Genomic DNA, 19,631 nt, shown 5'->3' with positions numbered 1-19,631 from the left:
GCAGAAGTATCACCCACACCTTTTCTGTTGCAGTCCATCTAAGGATACAAATACATCCAAGAAAGGGTATACACAAATTGCCTATTTATAGTTAAAATGTTACTATTGTTAAAGCAGACAACATGAAACTGATTTCCATAAATTAAGCTAACATTCTCAGTATCACTTAGAAAACATAGTCAGATTGCATTGTTGAAATTAACACCTCATCTTCAAGATAGATAATATGACGAAAAATGTTTTCCCCCTCATAATTCAAAAGCACATGCATTCACCTCTGAGTACAGAAATAGGCAAACCCTCAAAATCTCAGAGTAATTTTGCCACCAAAATACCACTTAAAAGCTAATTCCAACTTTTTTGCCAAGATATTGCATTCTGGCTGTACACTGACTTCATGTGTTCTAAAAACCCAGAACCAGCAAATTGATCTATATGGACACATAATTATGCTTACTAAGATGAGATTGGAGGATTAAAGCATGAATATACTACACAATATTGCAATGTGTACAGCAGTAAGATAAAAGTATTAATGACTAAAATGCTGTTACGGAATTATAAGTCATAAAACTAAGCATTTTACAAAAAAGCAATCCGCTCATCTGCTGAATAATTGGGTTGACCACTCAGCACTGCTGTTCTGTGAAAGGGAATTCAGAATATGAGAATTTGCTACAGAACATATTAAATTAAATTACAGTTACAAATATGTTGTTGAGGCACAGTGAGGTATTTTTACTAAAAGTTAATGCTATTGGAAAGTGTGCTAAATTTAGGGACTTCCAGTTCAGTATTTTCCACTTCACCTACATTTCTTCAAATTTCAGAAAGTGAAGTGCAGCTAGGCAACAGATATAAGGCATTCAATTAATGCCTTTAAATTGGGTGACATGACTTCCTGCTGTTCAAGAATGCCATTTTCAACATTTTTCACACATACAGGTCTTGAAACAAAAACCAAACCAAAATGTTCTCTCAGAATCACTGGCCTTCATCCATTTTCCTTTCCCTTAAAATGCTTCTCTTTCCTTACTTGGGAAGTGTGCAGACAGGTGGCTTTGATCGAATGATTTCCTTGTTGACAAGTTCTTTCTCCAAGTCTCCTCCAGCCAAACACCAGAGATAATAAACCTCTTCAATTGATCTTTCTGCTAGATAATCACTATCTTCATCTATTAGGAGAAACCACATAAAAATGAGTTACAGCTTTTTAGGCAGCTTCTATTTCTTCCTACCACTCTAAACACATATTGTTGAAAAAAAAAAATAAAATTCTTAGGCTTGAAAGGTCCTAGAACTTTATGTGAAGTCAGAGGAACACTGTTCTTCCCTTTGCAAGTGCACTTTAGGTAGATTTAAGGAAAGAGCAGATGGGCAGAAGTCAGAAAAAAAAGCAAGCACTTCTGCAGTTTGCCGTGATGCCAGAAAATAGAACCAATCACATAAATACATCAAAGTGTGGACTTTTGCTTCCTGTGTGTCTTTTAACAAAACCCAAACAAACACTACTTTATACACAACAGAGTGCTAAGAGTAAAAATAAGAAACTAGTGATTCATACTCAATAGTTATCTATCTTCCCTTCACATACCATACCCATACCAACAAGGGGTAAAATCTTAGTCTCCAAAAATTGTATAATGGAGTTCTTCTAAACATGTAGAAATCTCCAAGTTCATCAGAAAAAGTTTGAGGACTTAAGAGCGGTAACAATTTCAGCATACTGTAGCTTTGAACTTAGAAATGTCGCTTTTTATTCTAGAATGTGACCTCTTTCACAAGGATTTAGTTTTCCAATACTTCCAAAAAATCATCTCATGCTATGATCCAGCAGAATCTTATTACCAATTCACAACACAATTTGGTGAAACAAACTACCTTGTACATGCATATGTCCAAATTCTAAAGGCAAAAGATGATATTGATATTCCAAGCTGGACTCGAACACTAATAATAACTATTTATTACCTGAGGTTGAAGCACAAAATCAAGATGCCCTCCTTTGACTTGCACACTTCTCTCAAAACATGTTTGCATATATCTCTGCCCATTAAACAACTTATTGCAAGAATGTAGTATTATAACATTTAATAGTTTCTCTCCAGCAAAGTATTCAAAGAAAACATGAAAACATTTTCCTTCCCCCTCCAATGACATTCATTACACTACACGCTTTTACCTTTACATAATTGACTTATGTCTTCGGGAAGCGTTAAATTAGCACACCTTGGAGAAGACGAAAACAGACCAGCAGGTTTGTGAAAGAGAGGATATACTGAGGATACTTCACTGAACAAACTGTCATGCAGCAATTCCTCAGGAGTTGGCCTTGAATTAAGAGAGTAAAACATTAAGAGTAAATTGCTTCCAAAAATATTACATTTCAGTAAGAAATGTCCCCAGTAAAAAATATTAGCAAGTTATTTTAAATTATATTGGATTTCAGAAATTTTAATAGCAAAAATGTTCAATTCATGATGCACAACACACCATGCAGTCTATTTACAGCCCAAGTTCAGATCTCACCTTCATTTAATGTACATAGCAACTATTTTATTAATTCCCCTTTAATTCCGCTAAGTAGAGATGGAAAACGAAAGTGCAAAGCCTTGATTAAAGAATAAAAGCATAATTGTTTTTCAGAAGAAAGCTGTGGCAGACTGACATAATGAAAAAGTACTCTGAAAGAAGAGATGTGAAGAAAGCAGCCCTAATTCTGGCTACAATAGAGCTATAGTAACCACCACCAACTTCTAGACATGGAATCAGTAAAAGCTGTGAACTTAGAACTATACATGCCTGAATAGCATTCCCTCAAAATACTCAGATTCAATCTCAAGGTTTTGCACACTTGACTTCCACCTCCCCTCAATTCTTCTCCTTTAAACATTGAAAAGCAATAAAACAAAGAATTTCTTATAGGTAGCACAAATCATCAGTATTCCACAAAAGGTTCAGCAACAAGTCTTCTAATTTCATAGTATCCCAGCAGAGTTTACTAGGCATTTGGACTAAATACTTGCCTCTGAGAAGGCTGGAATGTAAGGCATTTCTTCAGTAGAGCTATGATATTTTCAGAAAGGTCCTGGAACATATGAAAAATATGGAGGAGGCCTGTTTATTACTGTCTTAATTCAACAAGCCAATTAGCTCATACTTAACTTTTAACATACAGGCTATTTCTTTGAGGGCAATAAAATTTCACACCTACACATATGAGGTTAGCTGTGTCAGACCAAAATGCTGGGAAAGTAATTCTTCTCACCCCCTGACCCTGCATTTGCTTTGGGGAAAAAAAAAAAACTGAAAAATTTGCAATGTATGCAGCTTTTTATTTTAATGTTTTAATTCAGATATTCTGTATCCAGCTTGAAACAACGCAGTACCTGGGAACTCCCTTCTGCTAATAGCTGGAATCCTTTTACACAATGTCTCAAAATATATAGACACTACAATTCAGTGATTAATTTTGGGGGTGGGGAGAAATTGAACTGTGTAAGCCTACACTATCAGAATGTGTAAAGTGGACCAAATAGAAGACTAAATTTCTAGAAGAAAAATACTTAACTCCCAACACTTTAAAGAAAATGTATAACTTACTAAACTGTGGAGAGAGCATTAACATTTACTGAGATAGACAGTAATTTTAGGAAAGAATGAATATTACCAGTACTGGCTATTTGAAGGGACCTTAGATACATAGTTTAGACTTCAAAATTTTCCCTCATACTGCAATCAATCAAGTGACCAACTAAGTTAAAAAAAATAAAACATATGTGAAATACTATGCAGCAATAATAAAAAGTTTTGATAAGACGGCATGGAAGAGCAAACTAGTTCCACAAACCTTAATAATATCAAGACAACCATGTTCTTCAGCCAATACAGTTACAATATCATCTACACAGCCTTTGAAAAATAGAACAATACAAAGTTAAGTGATACCAATTACAGAGGCTATCAGATAAACCCCCACCCCAATAAAAAGCACTTAACTGGCTTTTTATTGACGTTGCCACATCACTTGAAAGTAAATTCTCAAAATTAGAAATGAAAATTATTATTATCACCTATGCAGACAGAAAAATGAAACCTAAGAAAGTAGCACATCTAATTTAACAGTGAAAATGTTTTTGCAGGCTTAGTAAATCCAGAGCGTCAGGTTCTGACAAATAAATTTAAGCAGTCTTGCCGCTTATAAAAAAAAACCCCGAACACAAAAAACCCTGAAAGAACTTAAAAATAACTCCATATAGAAGCTCAAAGTAATTTTCATTTTGTTGCTACTTGCTGATAATACTAGCAGTACTTTGTAAATTGTTTTCAACACATTATTGAGACAATAATTCTCAAGGCAGGACATTAATGATTTTCAGAGGATGAAGGTTACCAATAACTTGCATTCAACTTGGAGGGGACTGAAATGCTTCAGAAAGCTAAGAAATCACTTACCAAACAGTCAGAATTTTAGTACCCAAGCACTAAGTGCTGAATGAAAAAGATGTCTCTACTGACAGTAACTAACAGTATTGCTATTTGCTCTGGATAACAACAACTTCCTGATAAAGCTTCAAATTGCAAATTCATGTCCTTCCCCTCCCTGTGTTTTATACATAAACCCCAGAAAAAAATCAAGTTTTAAAAGCCACAGAATAGTCCCACTTCCAGACTTATTTGCACTAAGGAAAAATTCCACATCTATAGTAATGTTTTATAGTTTGTAGGTGAAGCCAGAAACAAAAGCCTGGATCCAGTAATATGCTTCTCATCCTTCTTTTTATGTTCCTTCTTCCTGTTTGCACCCTGCTTCTCCCTGCTTAGGATTTGGTGTGCAAGCACTGCTAGTGCAGGGATAGTTTTCTTTCGTGTCATACAATTACTAACTCGTTTCAGAAACAAGCTGACTAGTCTGTAAAGCTGTAATTCTAGAACTGCTTGGAAACATAAACCCCCCGATTTTGTGCTACTTACCTAACATAATTATAAATTTCAATCTTTCTGCTATCTCCAAACTCTGGAATAATTTTCTCCCCTAAATAAATAACAAAAATCAAATTAACGGCTCAATGCACTACTACATAAAAATATTTAAATAGCATACACACCCATCTATATAAGAAGACAGTGAAATAAGCTTCTACACATGAGGTTTAGATTTTGGAAAACTATCTGTTAGAACAGAAAACATCATTTACCCCAACTATAGCAGAAACACTTTCATGCCATCAAAAAGAAAAACATGTATCATTTATAACATCTCTTAACTGGAACAAATGCAAAACGAAAAAAACATATGCAAAACAAAGCCCCAGGCTTCCTTAGCAATCCTGCAGTTTTATTATTAATTCAGTAATAGGCTTTCAAAACCTGCATTTTTTCCAATGTGAGCATGAACAAAGGTAATTAATTACTAAACATGCTAGTCATCACAGCTTGTATTATTGCATTAGTGCTTTTGAAAAGTCATCTGAAAGTCCCTTTAAAGGTGTTTCAAAAAATATTATTGCATTTTTAAGAAAATGTACTTATTCAAAAGAATAATGATCTATGAACACTATGCAAATTTACAGAAGAGCAGAATATGCAAAAGGTGACTATTTCCAATGTCCTGATCTAATCACTACATCAAACAGGTTCTCAACCATGTAACTGTCTGACAGTTATCTTATATAATGAGACTAAATATCAACATTGAGGTATTTGCTAGATCATACCTCCCTATAGAATGTTGCTGTCTTTGAATGAAAGAATCCCAATTTAACATATACAAATAGTAAAGATTATGCTGTCATAATTTATTTAAACTTCTAGAGTCAAATAAGCATTTTCCAAATAAACCCTTAATTCTGTACAGCTCTTTAAACTCTGGCAATAAGGCAGATTCCTCCATTCTCTTCCTCTCCATGGAACTTTATCAGTTTCTCATCCTTTCCAAGGAGAATAAGGGCATAACAGCAAGGGTATTTCACGCTTAAAAGCACAATTAAAACAAATTATCTAGAGAAATTTCTCGGTTCAGAAGCTATTCCTTGCTAAGAATTTGATCATGCAATGACATAATTGTGGCTTAAGAGGCAGCTGCCCTTCATGCTTAACACATACACTCATACCAAGCCAATACGCATTCTACTACTTGAACCACCACCAATACCATCCAGGTAGGAATGCTAATATATTCTGATATTTGGACTTGGGTGATGGGCAAAGTGTCTTAACCCCATACGCAAGAGCAATCAAGTTAATGTAACTATTCCTCAAGAGTCACAATCAAGAGAATTATCCTCTTACTTACCATGCAAAGCTCAAATAATATTATACCAAGAGACCACAGATCTGATTTAGGGCCAGAAGGCAGAGGCTTCTCGCACTGAGTATGATCACTTGGTTTGACTATTCCTTGCGCAATTACTTCAGGTGCCAGATAGGATGGGTACCTAGAAAGATGCACCAACATTAAATAATATCTTGTCTGTCCGAAACCCCTTCATTTCAGTTACAGTAATCAAAATAATTTTGCATTCTGAGAAACTAGAATCCATAGCAATGCAGATTTTTCTATTTTATTCAGTCAAAATCTACAAATTAAAAAAGCAACCTATAAGGGCTCTGTGCATATAACACATTTTTGAAGGTGATTCCTCAAAATGTAAAGATATTTCCTGAAAAAATACATCCCTCATATATTTCTATTGTGTAGTTACAACCTTACCCTATAGGAAAATCAACATCAACACCTTGAGCAGTCATATGGTAGAGTCCAAATTTAGCCAACTTCACATGTCCCTGAAAAGGAAAAGGAAAAAATAAACAATCAAGAGCAGCAGAATCTGACATTGGAAGAATCTGTGTTTAAGTTAAAAAAAAAAAAAATCATTTCAAGTTGCATTAGCTGTCAGAAAACAAATACCTATAAAAAGTCACGCTCTTACATTTTTGTCTCATCTATTATGCAGAACACCACTGCAAGTTAATAAGGTACTTATTTACTTTCTAAGAGCATTAAATAATCACCTTATTTGGAACACACAAGAAAGTCAGAACTTTTTAAGTTACAGTATATTTTCGGTAAATTAAAAAGGCTTACATACTCTATTGAACATTTTTCCCGTTTGAACACTGTTCAAAATCCCATTTGAATCCTAGAACTTCCTAAGCATCATCACCATTCCCTCATCTCTTCCATTTACCCAGCCTTGCTCCTCCAGACCTTCCCATCAACTCATTACTGTTTTGCTCTCCTGAACCATATCAACACATATTTCAAACAAACAAGTTTCCCAGGTGCTTGCTTTTATTCTGTGGAAGCAGAGCGTTAACACCAAAACAACACAAAATAGGCATGGAAGTTAAACTGAGGTGGTGTTTCTGCTGGATTTTGAATTATACTCAGCCAGCCTGCAGATGGTGCAACAGTGAAGGCTACATCAGCAAGCTGTTCAAAGTGCAGGGGAAAAGTTTAGAAGTTTATGGTCTCATGGCCCCCTTTTGTTCTTTTACTGATTTTAGGAATATCTTAAAATCCTGAAGTACTTTTGCTTGTTAGAGCATTATTATGACCTTCATTTGTTTACAAGTATATCAAAAATAATGTTCCTTCCTTCCTTCTTCCTCTTTTGTTTCTGCCTTGCAAAGAGAGGGTCTAGCTATTCTATCTAAACTGAGTAAGAAGGGGAAGGAGAGAGGACTTACGCAGACAGGCTAAGCTGTTTAGCTGTCAGTTCGGGTGAAGTGACTGCTCTGAGTACAACAGCAGCTATTAATTTCTCTCAGCTTTTATGAGGAGAACCTGTATTCCACACTGCCAACTCATCAGTCTTTGACAAAAGACTTGACAGACACTGGAATTTTAATAATTTAACATGAACAAAAAAGTATGTTGATATCTTAGAAGTCAAGTATCAGATTAGCAAGAAACACAGGAAATATTATTAACAGCTAGTTAGCCATAAGTATTTTCCTATTCAAACAGCTAGGAAGGTTTTGCAACTAATTACAATGACAACAAGTAAACTTAGATTACCACCTTAAGAAGAAAAGGCTGAAAAAAAGTGGGTTGGGATAAAAGAAAATGGGAAAAGAGAAAAACAAAATCTAAAATACATTTGAAATTTAGGAAATGGGGGAAACCTGTCATTTAAAAAAACCAAAACAACACTAAACCAAGCAAAACCAACACCTTTCCAGAAATGCAATTTTTTCCCCATCAGAAGGGCTGTGACTGCCCAGTCTCCATATATGACATGGCATGCTACTTGTTGGCAAGAGGAAAAAAACAAAAAAACAAACAAAAATATAGATTTATTCCTGCAGCTGTACCTTTTGATCCAAAAGAATATTGCAAGGGGAGAGTGCTCGGTGGACCATTCCATGTTTGTTCATATATTGCAAACCTTGCAAAACCTCATACGCTATGCATAAGATCCTTGAAGAACTGCAAAAAGCAAAAGAACACATTGTACTAAATGTATCCCTTTTTAATTTGTAAAAACGTAGTGTTCCACAGCTATTCCAAACACAAGTGAGACATTTACAATTCCAGAACAGTTTAAGGGATCAACATTGAATATGGTAGGATATGTTCAGTACCACACACAGCTCCTCAATACCTCACAGCTAGGTTTCTTCATCCTGAACTGGTCCGTAAAAACAGCAGAAAATTGTGACAAAGTATAAAATATTCTCTGTGATAGAAACTATGAGATATACCTCAACTAACTGGGGAAAAAAAATCCCAATCCTTCTTTATTTTTATTTGTTCTGCCTAAGTCTGCTGCTATTGATGTTCATAGAAAAGTTCAACTGAACAAAAGTTCTTGAAACTCAGATGTTAACTGGAGCTTATCTAGAAGACAGTATAGAGGCGCGGCTAGATCACACCTATAGTCTTCAGACATCTCAACATCTAAAACAAGAAACAAAAGGAAGGTCAGAAAGCTTTATTTTCAGCACATTTTGTTTTACAACCTTGGAAGCATCAACCTTACTGTCTTTGGAAAGAAACGATGAAGTTTACCATCCAAACCATTCTGACATAACTCCATGTTTTGACTAAAGTTACCGTTTACTATAAGAACTGATAGCCCTAAAGAGCAGTTTCTGCGAACAAGTGAACAGGAATTTGTACATAGACCACCAGTATTAGGCTTCCGAAGTGCACCCAAAATAAGAACAAAAGGCACAGATCTAATATCAGGCAGAGAGATTCCTTTTAACTTTTTACCTTCCTCATTTCCTGACCACTCCCCCTCAGAGCACATTTCAGGTCTGTTTGGCAACTTTATCTCTGAAGACTCTGGTTTAAAAAATATCCAGAAAACAAAGCATACCTACTTATAAAGGCCTAACTTTACATCCCCCCTTTTTTTTTTATTTCATTGTTAAAGAATAACATACAATAGCATTCTGGACAAGACTCACCACCTTCTCTTGCTTATTAAAAATTTGTGTAACAGCAATATGAGGGGGACCATAACAGACTGGGGAGAGTGACAAGCCAACTAGCTGACTAAACACCAAAATTAATTTCTTTATTAAAACTTTATTAGCTGCTATTCATGCCTGATGGAATGCCAAAAATTTTTCACAAGAGTTAACAGCTACATTTTGACAAAAGCAACAATTCCAACAAATTCTGAGACTAGGGCAACACATAAATACTGAAAAAAGCTGTTTCAATAATAGTCTAAGGCCACCATTACGTTACCTTACATGGAGCTATTCTCTAGACTGAACCTTTTTCCTAGGAGAGCTCTGTACTACTTTACACTAGTTGCGAATATACGCTTTTAAGTTAAAATTTAAGCACAAAGGCAATCTATTCTAACATATGTCCACACTGCTGTATCTTAAATCATAGCATTTGGAAGTGATTCTCAAGGTCTTAGCAATTCAACCAAAACCACATGGCTAATAACCACAAAACCAAAACAAAACCCCACAACTATCTTGCTCCTCCCTCACTGGCACTTTTTCTTCCCCATCCCTTCTGCGCCCAAGTTACATAATACACCACAGCATCAGACACCACTAGCTGTGTAGGGTTTCCTCCCAGTCATTCTTGGGCTGAGATATAACTGTGGTAGAAGATTTACCTTACAAGCCTTCAGCTCCCCTGTATAGTTTCTTGCCCGCAATGCAAATACTAATGATAATGGTTGCAAACAGAATCCTCTCGCTCACTTTTTGCACAGCTTTGCAAAACAAGACATGAAAAATAAATCATGGAGAATTCAGGTTTCCAGTAAGGAAAAAAATTGTGTATGAACAATTGGTACATCATAAGTTATTTTAGCCTTAAAAGTGTTTCTTTGTATTAAAAAATAAAAGCAACTATGAAATGCAATTTTGGGGCCGTTGTGCCCGAGGCGTGCAGTGGGCTCTGGTAGCACTAGGGGGCCTCAGCCACCCATTTATTCTCCCCTGTGCTCTTGCAATTCATAAAAATAGAACCCGGGCAAACGCCTGAAAATACTGCTTTCGGATTCTTTGCTCTTTAAGATAAATCCTCCATGGTGTTACAACGAACAGCAACACATGAATGATAGGTATCGTTCATTGCACATAATTCTTAGTGTCCTTAAGCTCTTGATGCCACCCTGCTGGGCAGAAGTGTTCAGTCAGGTACCTCACCCTCAAGCTGAAGCACGTACACCACCTCCCCAGGGGTGAAGGAACTCTGTTTAACAACCTCTTCATAGTGCTGTTGCACATTATCTAGTTCTTATTTCATTTATTAGGTAAAACATACTGTGGTTATTACCCATGAGATTTGCATTTAATTGCAAAGGGCCTAACACCACCACTCATTGCTGTTATCAAGCACAAGCGATCTCCTTGCTTTAAACTTCCCAAGGCCAAGTTCAACAGCAGTCCCTTGCCTCACTGGAGAAGACTACCAAGGCTATCCCCGTGCTTCCGTGGGGCTCAGCTCCCTCCCAGTTTCTACAGGCACTGTCAACACTGCGGCATTGCAATGGGGTTCTGCAAGTGCAGAAGGTACACTCATGAAACTGCTTCCAAGCTTCAAGTGAAGTTGACCTTCAAAAAAAAAAAACCAACCCAACACATAAATAGAAAAAGAAAACACAGTCTAAGTGATTGAGGACATTTAGAATACCAAATGTTGGTGGCGAGGTCTGAGCAGATTCAAAAACTTTTTCCCTGATTATATGGAAGCCTGTTCTTCAATAGGCTAGCTAGTGTTGGACTATGACAGATGTAAAGGAGTAGTTTAGCCTCTGGGGCTCTTGAACTGCAGAGGTTTCAGCACCCTCCTTTAACAGGAGCTGGGGGGAAAAACACCAGCAAAAGCATTAGAAACAACACAGGAGAAAATGAGGCAAAATGGAGGCGTGGTAGGTTGGGCACCAACCTTGATACACCACTGACCTAATGAGAGCCATAATAACGGCCGTGTGGCATGAAATACCCTGTTCAACTCATCAGCTGATGATCATGGTTGTGACTTTAAACTATTGGGAAACAAATTATTCCACTGCTCAAGGCAGATACAGCAGGAGGCAGTAAGTAAAAGCACAAAAGTGTGATTCTTCAACAACTGGCAGATCTGAAGGGGCACTAATCTTCAGTTTCCCAGCTCTCCTAACAAGACTTGTTTTAAGGTTCTTTTCCTCTCCACCAGTGGGAGAAAGAGAGAGGCAACAGGAGTTTCTCTGCAAAAGGAACACTTCACAGACAGAAAAGAAAAAGCATGATCTCTCTACAACTACCAGCACATTTTCAAGGAACAGGCTTCATTTTAATCCTCAGTCTGGATACCAACAAATCTACTGAGGTGCAGCCTACTCAGCTAGGCTTTTGAAAAGGGATTCTCCAAGTGAAAGGATTGCACACTGATGTAAAATCAAACTACTTGAATTTAATCATTGCCTGCTTTTTTCCTGGTTTGGAGAAAAAAAAAATATGTAGCCATAAAAAGGGGCTTCATTCTGGAAATGAAGAATTAAAATAATATAAGGATTAAAACCAATACCAGGTTTAGGTCTGTACCTTGAATGTATAGAACCATAGGTAGCAAAGGAAGCACAAAGGATAACTGAATTCCTCCCTCAAATTAATCGGAGCAGGCTGGGGGGGCAGGAAATAAAAATCTCTGCAAGTTGATATGAGCAAGTTCAGCCAACAGTACAAAACCATCATGGTTAAGAGAGACATGTGCATGGTATTTGTGGGTGGAGAGAGAAGGGAAGACGACTTAAAAACCCACAAAAATGAGGATTGTTTTATTACCTCCAGAATTTGTCAGACCAAAAGCTATACCAGACAAATGACTAATTTCCACACTGTAATAATACACAGGTGGCTGCATTGTGCCTTCACAAAAAACATTAACTTTTCCACTTAGCAGTCAGCCTGATCTCCAGCCTGTTGAATTCGTACTATTAAGGATACAAAGCCATTTTCTGGAGTTTACTTCAGGAATAATGAACCTGACTTGTCAGGAAACAGATGTTTTAGCAGAGCTTCAATGTCTTGTGATGCTGCAAATACACCAGTGAAGTAAACTGATTGCTTAGGACACTTTTGTCACTTTTTGGATTCAGACAGAAAAAAAAAAAAGAATCTTCTCTGTGTGCCCACTACAATCTTCCATCTGACTGAGAACAGCTTCTGGGCCAGGGTGAAAAGGAAAAGTTGCACTAGAAGAAATTGGCACATTGAGAGTCTTACCTTTCTTCAACAGGATCAGATATGAACCAACAGAGAGGGGAGAAAGAGAGATTTATCAGTTACCAAGTAAAGATAATAAGCCGCTAAAATAATTAGTGGAATGGAGAGCTAGGAGTGAGCATACTCACCCAGTACTGACAGAGCAGTACCTTGGAACAAACATCTAGGGAGACTTGCCCAAGCCACAGGTCAACATAAACACAAGATCAAACAAAAACGTTGGAAACACATTTAGAAATTAGAAAGTTTATCACAGAAAGGTGGAATTCTGAATTCTTGCTAAAAAGCCACCAACAATATTACTTATGTATTATTCAGTTTGAATGGTTAGTTATTAACTTATTATTTGTGATTCTTAATGGGAACAATAATGCAGCTGCTTGCAGAAGCAAGAAGCTGGACTCCAAGATAGAATGTTCTAGGAACAAGCAACTTTTTGCAAATGATTATTTCCATTTCAGGTAAAATTACTCATCTTCCAAACTGTACAAATGGTCATACTAGCTCAGACCAAAAACTATCTGAGACCACTATCCTGTTTCCCAAAAAGGTGACTGGCAGATGCCTAGAAGAGAAGGAATACAGAGCAAGCATATATGAAATGTTCCCTCATATTTTCCTGGCTTCCAACCTCTTTAATTCAAGCTTGCTTCTGGGTAATAAAAAAAAAAAAAAAGTTTTGCCTCCTGAGCATTGCAACTGAAAATGTCAGAACATAAAGTAACTCCTGCAAGCCTCAACAGCTCTCGTGCCAGGACACCCATTATCCCAAGTCTTTAATCCAAGTTCACAGACTATTGCCCAGAAGTTACTGTGGAAATTCATAGCCATCAAGTATTCCATTCGTAAGATCTTCTTGCTGTCTATTTTATCATGAGGTTCTCTTCATGGTGCTCTGTTGCTCTAACTTCCAGAAAGCCAATTTTAAATTTCAGTTTCAAGCGAAGTAAACAATTGCTTAACTCCAGAGTAGGAAAAGTGATTTTGGAAAAAATGCATTTGACAGCCAGCAGCAGTAGTCCCTACACATACCACAGAATGCTGAAGGGAAAATAAAAACTACTTGATGCATGACATTTTGAATACTTAAGAACAAGAGGACTGTATATCATACAGTTGGAAATCAGAGGTGGTTGGGGTCAGGAGACTTGACATATTAAACTTTGGAATATAAGAATTCCAACATGAGAAAAGAAACATGAAAATAGATAAAATTTCAGCATTCATGTCAGTATCATGGAAGTTATAGGTTCACACAAGTTTCTCTTCCTCCAGTTTAAAGGAAAATTAATGCCAAGCTACACATGAATTCACTGTATTCATCATCTTTAACAGAAGTGCATTCATGGCATTAACTGGAAATACATCTTCTCCATCCTTTCTTTGGTGCTGCAATAAAATAGTTGACATGAGAGTAATCAGGGATCTCAAAAGATCTTCCTGCCTGATTACCGTCTCCAGTCCTACCTTCTCCTAGACAAAGCAATCTCCCCTTTTGATGACTTTGACACAGGCAGCTATAGCTATTACAGTGTAGTTAAGCAGAACACACAGATGTACCTGCACAGCAGTACAGGAGCAAAGATAGCTGGGGCTGGAGGCAAAGCGGAGGCAGCAGCAAAATCTTGGGGAGAGGAGAAATATTTCTGGTTGTTACAAATGCATTTGTGGTATTTTTAACTGGTTACGGCCAGTTGTAAATTTCACTTGCTTTTATGCTATTGTAACAGTCAACACGGAGTACCTAATCCATTTTGTAGAGGCAAGAAAGCTCTACCTGGTAAGCATTGACAGTGCAATCAACACTTAACAGACTATTTTGAGTGAGAGTGTTTCATCTGGTGAAATGAACCAGATTCACTGGAATTTGAATCAACACAGGACTGGCACCAGAAAGCAAGGCTCAATCTACTGAACTGTAGAGAGCCCTGTAATTTTTGTACCTGCTGAAGATGTATATGTGGATTAGTGTTAAGTCATGCTTCTTCAATGCAGTGGCAACTTAAGGCAAGAGGAAACTGATAACAAAAACTGGAACGAGAAGCATTTTGACTTCCTTCAGGAAGGCAGAGCAAGATCAAATGGGCTAAGATTATGCTGCTGATACCATGTTCCAGAGTTTCTCTTTCCTCAGACTTACAACTCATGGGTACACAGAAATGCATGCTTAAGGAAGTCCTTTATCAAACCTGTGCACCCTGTTCTAACATTCTATTATTGCTGTAAACAACTAAACTCTTCCTCTAGAGTTTAATCCAGAGTTTACTGAGAATCTCAGCAACCAGGAGTCTTAAGAAGCTTATGGCACTGATACACAGGAGCAAAAACACGGGTTCCTCTTCCAAAAGGAGTGTCAGACAGGGTCTGCCCTGAGGAAGCACACCAGAGCAACAAAAACCAGCAATGTCATTAATCACTACCCCAGCACTTGTGAAACTAACACACATTTGGAATTCAGGAAGGAGATTCATCACAAAAAATTGTGTCTGTTCAAAGTGGAATAGAACCAGGTTGTGAACAGATGTAATGTTTCTGAACTCATAAAAGTGACAATATTTCAATACAAGCGAAACTATAAAACAAAGAAAATGACATTTGCAGTTAGTTCCATTACCGCCAACAATGTGGATAGACTGGTTAGGAGTGGTGTGGCCAAGTGGTTACAGCAAAGGATAAAGTTTGGGTATAATCCCAGCTGAGACAATCACTACACTGACCTCAAGAAAGCCATCTGACCTCCTTATGCCTCAGTCAACCAGCTGGAAAACTGGATAAAAAGCAGGACTGGCTTGAAAACCAGATGTGCAGATAAATTGGGTCTTCCTGGGTAAATAAATTACAAAATACCCTATACGGAACATAAAGAGTTTGATGCAGGTGGGAACGGTTTATTTAGCACTTTATTATGTGTTTGATTAAAAAAATGGCACTAGGGACTGAAATTGTAAACACTGCCAATTTACTTGGAAACACATTCACATTATCAGAATGAAATGAACTGGAAGGGAATGCAACAAGCAGAGAATACAAGACAAAAAAATGAATTTTACAGGCAGAGTCCTCAGGAAGTCTTTAACTCGCACACAGAGATATTTCACACAGGATATCTTCAACAAGTTCATATTGCTCATCTGAGGAAACTCAGTAAGTCTTTTCATTCCTTTTTTAAAGTTCTAAGCTACAAGCTTGACTTTAAAAGCAACACAAATGATGAAGGTCTCAACTTGTAATGTACAATAAAAAAAGTCCATAAAACAATGGATGAAGGCACAGATAAAGAACAACTTCACATATAGAGCAGACTGCACACAAAGATTTTGAATAGACAGGTGATTTTTCAGATCATTATCACTGAATGATTCAAGTGTATCTGCTCCTCATAAAGCAAAAAATTTAGAACACCACACCTTGAATTCCTTGAAGACATCCAGCATTCATCCCATAAATTGGGGGAGCAAATGAACAAAGTCCTTTTGAAAAGTAAGCACACCTTATAAAGCACCATCTTAATGAAACGTCTAGTGCCATCCGATTCAACTCACAGAAGGGGAAAGCCAGATCCACACTCCCCTTTTTTGATCTTGCCACTAACTTCTGAGATGTCATTTTCTGCATCTTAGCCTTAGCTAGCTCATATGTGAAAGGTATAATAATGATGCTTGTCATTGGACCAAAAAGCACAACGAAATAAACAAAATTTCAATCACCACATGTAAAGACTAGGTAAAGTAGCCCTCATTTAAAACCAAACCACAGACTCTGCACGCTTCTCACAGACTACCCATTCCGAGATAACTAACACAACAGAACTAGATGCACAGGTGACAACAAAAGAACAAAAGCTAATGGGATGAACACCAAGACAACGACCTCAAAATCTACAATAAAGAACTTAAGTTCAATAGCATTATAAACACGTATCATACGTCACATTGCCAACATTTCATTAAAGAAACATCACATCTCACATTCTCCTCTCTTCCTCCAAAAGGAGTGAACTGGTAAAATGTAGGAGTAGAATTAGGATCAAGTGAAGTCAGATCTCCAAAAATCTTTATTTTGTTTTCTTTTGGATTTCATGTGAACAAATACACGCACTTTTAAAGAGCCACACATTTTGTGATCAACAACCCTGGCAAGGTCGATCACAAACTGACAGACTCAGGAAGCCAATCGCACAACATATAAAAAACAAATAAGGGAATTAACTGCAGATAGGATACTCTTTACAATAAAAGGCATTAAATCAGATCTTCAGCTACTTGGGGGTGTCTTATTAAGTTAGTTCCAAACCAGGCATCAAATCCCATGCTCTAGGCAAGGGCTATCATTCCTTTGTATCTGAATGCACCAGCACCTAAATTTCTAGGCATAGGTTAGGTTAAGTTTCAGCTCTCTGAAGTATAGGGGCCTCGACAGCTGTCTATTAAACATTTACTATGCAGTAAATGGTACAAATAGCAGTATTACCAGAGCCTTAAACCATGCAATCGTTGAAGGAAAAGTGACTTCTGAAGATGTATGATGAATGGTCACACAGTAGGCAGCGCCTATTTCCTTACCTTCCTCCATGTTAAAGAGCTATCTGAAAAACAATTGTTTGCATGCCGAAATGCAAACTGGCAACTATATATCAGTGTCTGGCTCAGACCCTATGCTTTTGAAGACACCTAAGTTCAAGAGGTCAGAAAGTGACTTTTGTAGCAAACAAACTGCTTGCTTCTCAAGTCCCGCCCTGTCACAATTCTTACATACTAACAACTTTTTCAGACTTAAACACCTAATATTACCTGTTTAAATAGAAAACATATGACAGAAAAAGTAATCAATGTAGCAAAGATCACATCTAAATTATCTCCATTTGGAGAATTGAGGGTAAAATAAAATCACGGTCTGGATTTTTCACCATAACTTTTGTTATGAAAACAAACCCAAGAACTTCATACCAAACTCTACTGTTCTCTCTACTACTACTCTGCTATAGTTAACCTGGTGCAGCTTCCTTCTATACCCCAGGGCCAGAAGAAAAATGTTTTCTTAATCAAAGGCACAGCCATGTACATATGAAAGAACAGTATCGGAGGGCCACCTTAGATTGTATGTTTGAAGCTGTCATAATAAAACAAATGTTCATATGCTTGAGGTACATTATTTTCAGGTACTAAAGTTGCCTCTTTTCACCCTGAACTGCTATACCATTCAGGCTTAGCTCAACAGGATGACAGAAGATTCTTCTCCTGCCACCACTGTCTTTATCTAGACAGAACTCAAGCCTCAAACTGGGAGCTGTAAGCTTATATCTCCTTTATAAAGATAACTGTGATTTTACTGAGGCTGAGGATTCTCTGCTACAAAGATCAGTGTCACAGCCAGATTTCTTCAGAAACAAACACCAAGACAGCAACATTTTGAAGTTTTCATTCTGATGGGGCGTGGGTGAACCTACATTTGCTCTTAGGAACTACTCTGCAACCATGCCATTACAAGTCTAAAGGTGTTGTCATACTTTCAAATGCAAACAGAGGAATTATTTTGGGATAGCATTACTAAGAGGAAGCTTTCTAATAAGTTTTTGCTTGGAGTAACATTATTTACATGAAGAAAAAGTTAACGATGTTTTATTTGGAAACAATGCTTTTAGTTGAGTCTTTCTGCAGGGGCTTTCATTCCTATATTATATAGTTCTTGGTTTATAGCAAATGTATGCATTGAAATAAGCAAATTGGGGAATATCCACAGAATTCCAAGTCTGCTTTAGGCATTTTCTATAAAAATATTTAATCAATTTATTTCCTTAAGCTAATTTGTTTGCATATTAGCTTCTCTGCTTACAAGAACATGCATAGGCACAGCATACACAGAGGACTGTAACAGTGGTTTTACAGTGCTAAACATTTTTTTCCCCATAAAGAAAAGTAAAACCAGTGTTTTATTACTTTTGTAAATGCTGCAACAGCAAAACAGCTGAAGCTGGGTTGTACCAGTTGTTTATCATCTTTGATAAAATTAGAAGAGCAGAAGAAAAATGAGATTTCAGAAATCACTAGAAAATAAAACCAAGATAAGGTTGTCTGCTCAGGATTTGATGGAAATTTTGTGCAGAAGGCACCAAATGGCTAGCCAAAGCCCAAGTATAGGAAAGAAACACGTGTCCAATGCTCATCTCAGTTTTCATTGTCATCATATTAAGTCTGGAGATCTCTGAAGACCAAATTGTCTGAAGAGTTAAAATAAAATAAAACAAAATAATTTTAAAAAAACCCAAACCAACCAAAAACCAAACCAACCATTCCCCTAACCCCAATGCCTAGATTTCCTTTAGTGAGTTTTAAACCTGAATGACTTCTTCTGGAGACTACAAAGTATTACTGATAGCAGACAGGAAAGAATTCCCATGTCTGCCTTTATATTTTATCATAAACTTGCACAAACTTCAGTTACATCTGGAAGCCAAACATAAATTAAACACAGAGCAAGCAGGTACTGCACAATCCAGTGTTTTCCTTTTCTTTGAACCTCTCAAGCCTGGACAGATGTGCCACTCTTCACTATGCTGGCAGATAACAGAACAGATGAGCTCCTGGAAATCCAGTGTTCATACTCAGGCACCTAAAGCAAAGGGCTCCCAAGCATTAAAATACTGCCTGAATTCAAATGATTGTGTATTAAGAATTACTGTGTAACATAGTTAAGAAAGAAAATGTTAGAAACAATGGGATTCTCAACACCACATCTTCTGCTCCTGAATAAATCCAACATTTTTTCCCCCTTGTTTGGGGACAAAAAAAAAAGTCCAAAATCACTCTCCAATGCACAAAAAACTAAAAGAATTCTCAAAATGCTCAGATCATGAAAAAACCAGAAAGCTCCTCTTCTTCAAAGACCTAAAAGATGAAGAACTCTGCTCCCTTTAAGAATTTAGCATCTCTGAGCAGAGC

At 37.1% G+C, this 19,631-nt stretch overlaps 1 protein-coding gene across 1 annotated transcript in view; it reads right to left on the bottom strand.

The window, feature by feature from the left end:
- Positions 1 to 19,631, bottom strand: part of TBCK (TBC1 domain containing kinase) — a 147,996-nt gene that overhangs the window by 109,001 nt on the left and 19,364 nt on the right. The window contains exons 5-12 of the mRNA XM_049815463.1: positions 8,320 to 8,434; positions 6,713 to 6,786; positions 6,296 to 6,437; positions 4,975 to 5,035; positions 3,851 to 3,912; positions 3,027 to 3,088; positions 2,183 to 2,331; positions 1,037 to 1,175 (exon numbers count right to left, since the gene is read on the bottom strand). Coding sequence (XP_049671420.1) covers positions 1,037 to 1,175; positions 2,183 to 2,331; positions 3,027 to 3,088; positions 3,851 to 3,912; positions 4,975 to 5,035; positions 6,296 to 6,437; positions 6,713 to 6,786; positions 8,320 to 8,434 — 804 coding nt within the window. The remainder of the gene's footprint in view (positions 1 to 1,036; positions 1,176 to 2,182; positions 2,332 to 3,026; positions 3,089 to 3,850; positions 3,913 to 4,974; positions 5,036 to 6,295; positions 6,438 to 6,712; positions 6,787 to 8,319; positions 8,435 to 19,631) is intronic.

This window comes from Accipiter gentilis, chromosome 12 (assembly GCF_929443795.1).
Source record: "Accipiter gentilis chromosome 12, bAccGen1.1, whole genome shotgun sequence".
Lineage (NCBI taxonomy): Eukaryota > Metazoa > Chordata > Aves > Accipitriformes > Accipitridae > Astur > Astur gentilis.
The sequence above is the reverse complement of the archived record's forward strand: the minus strand, read 5'-3'. Positions and strand labels throughout refer to the sequence as shown.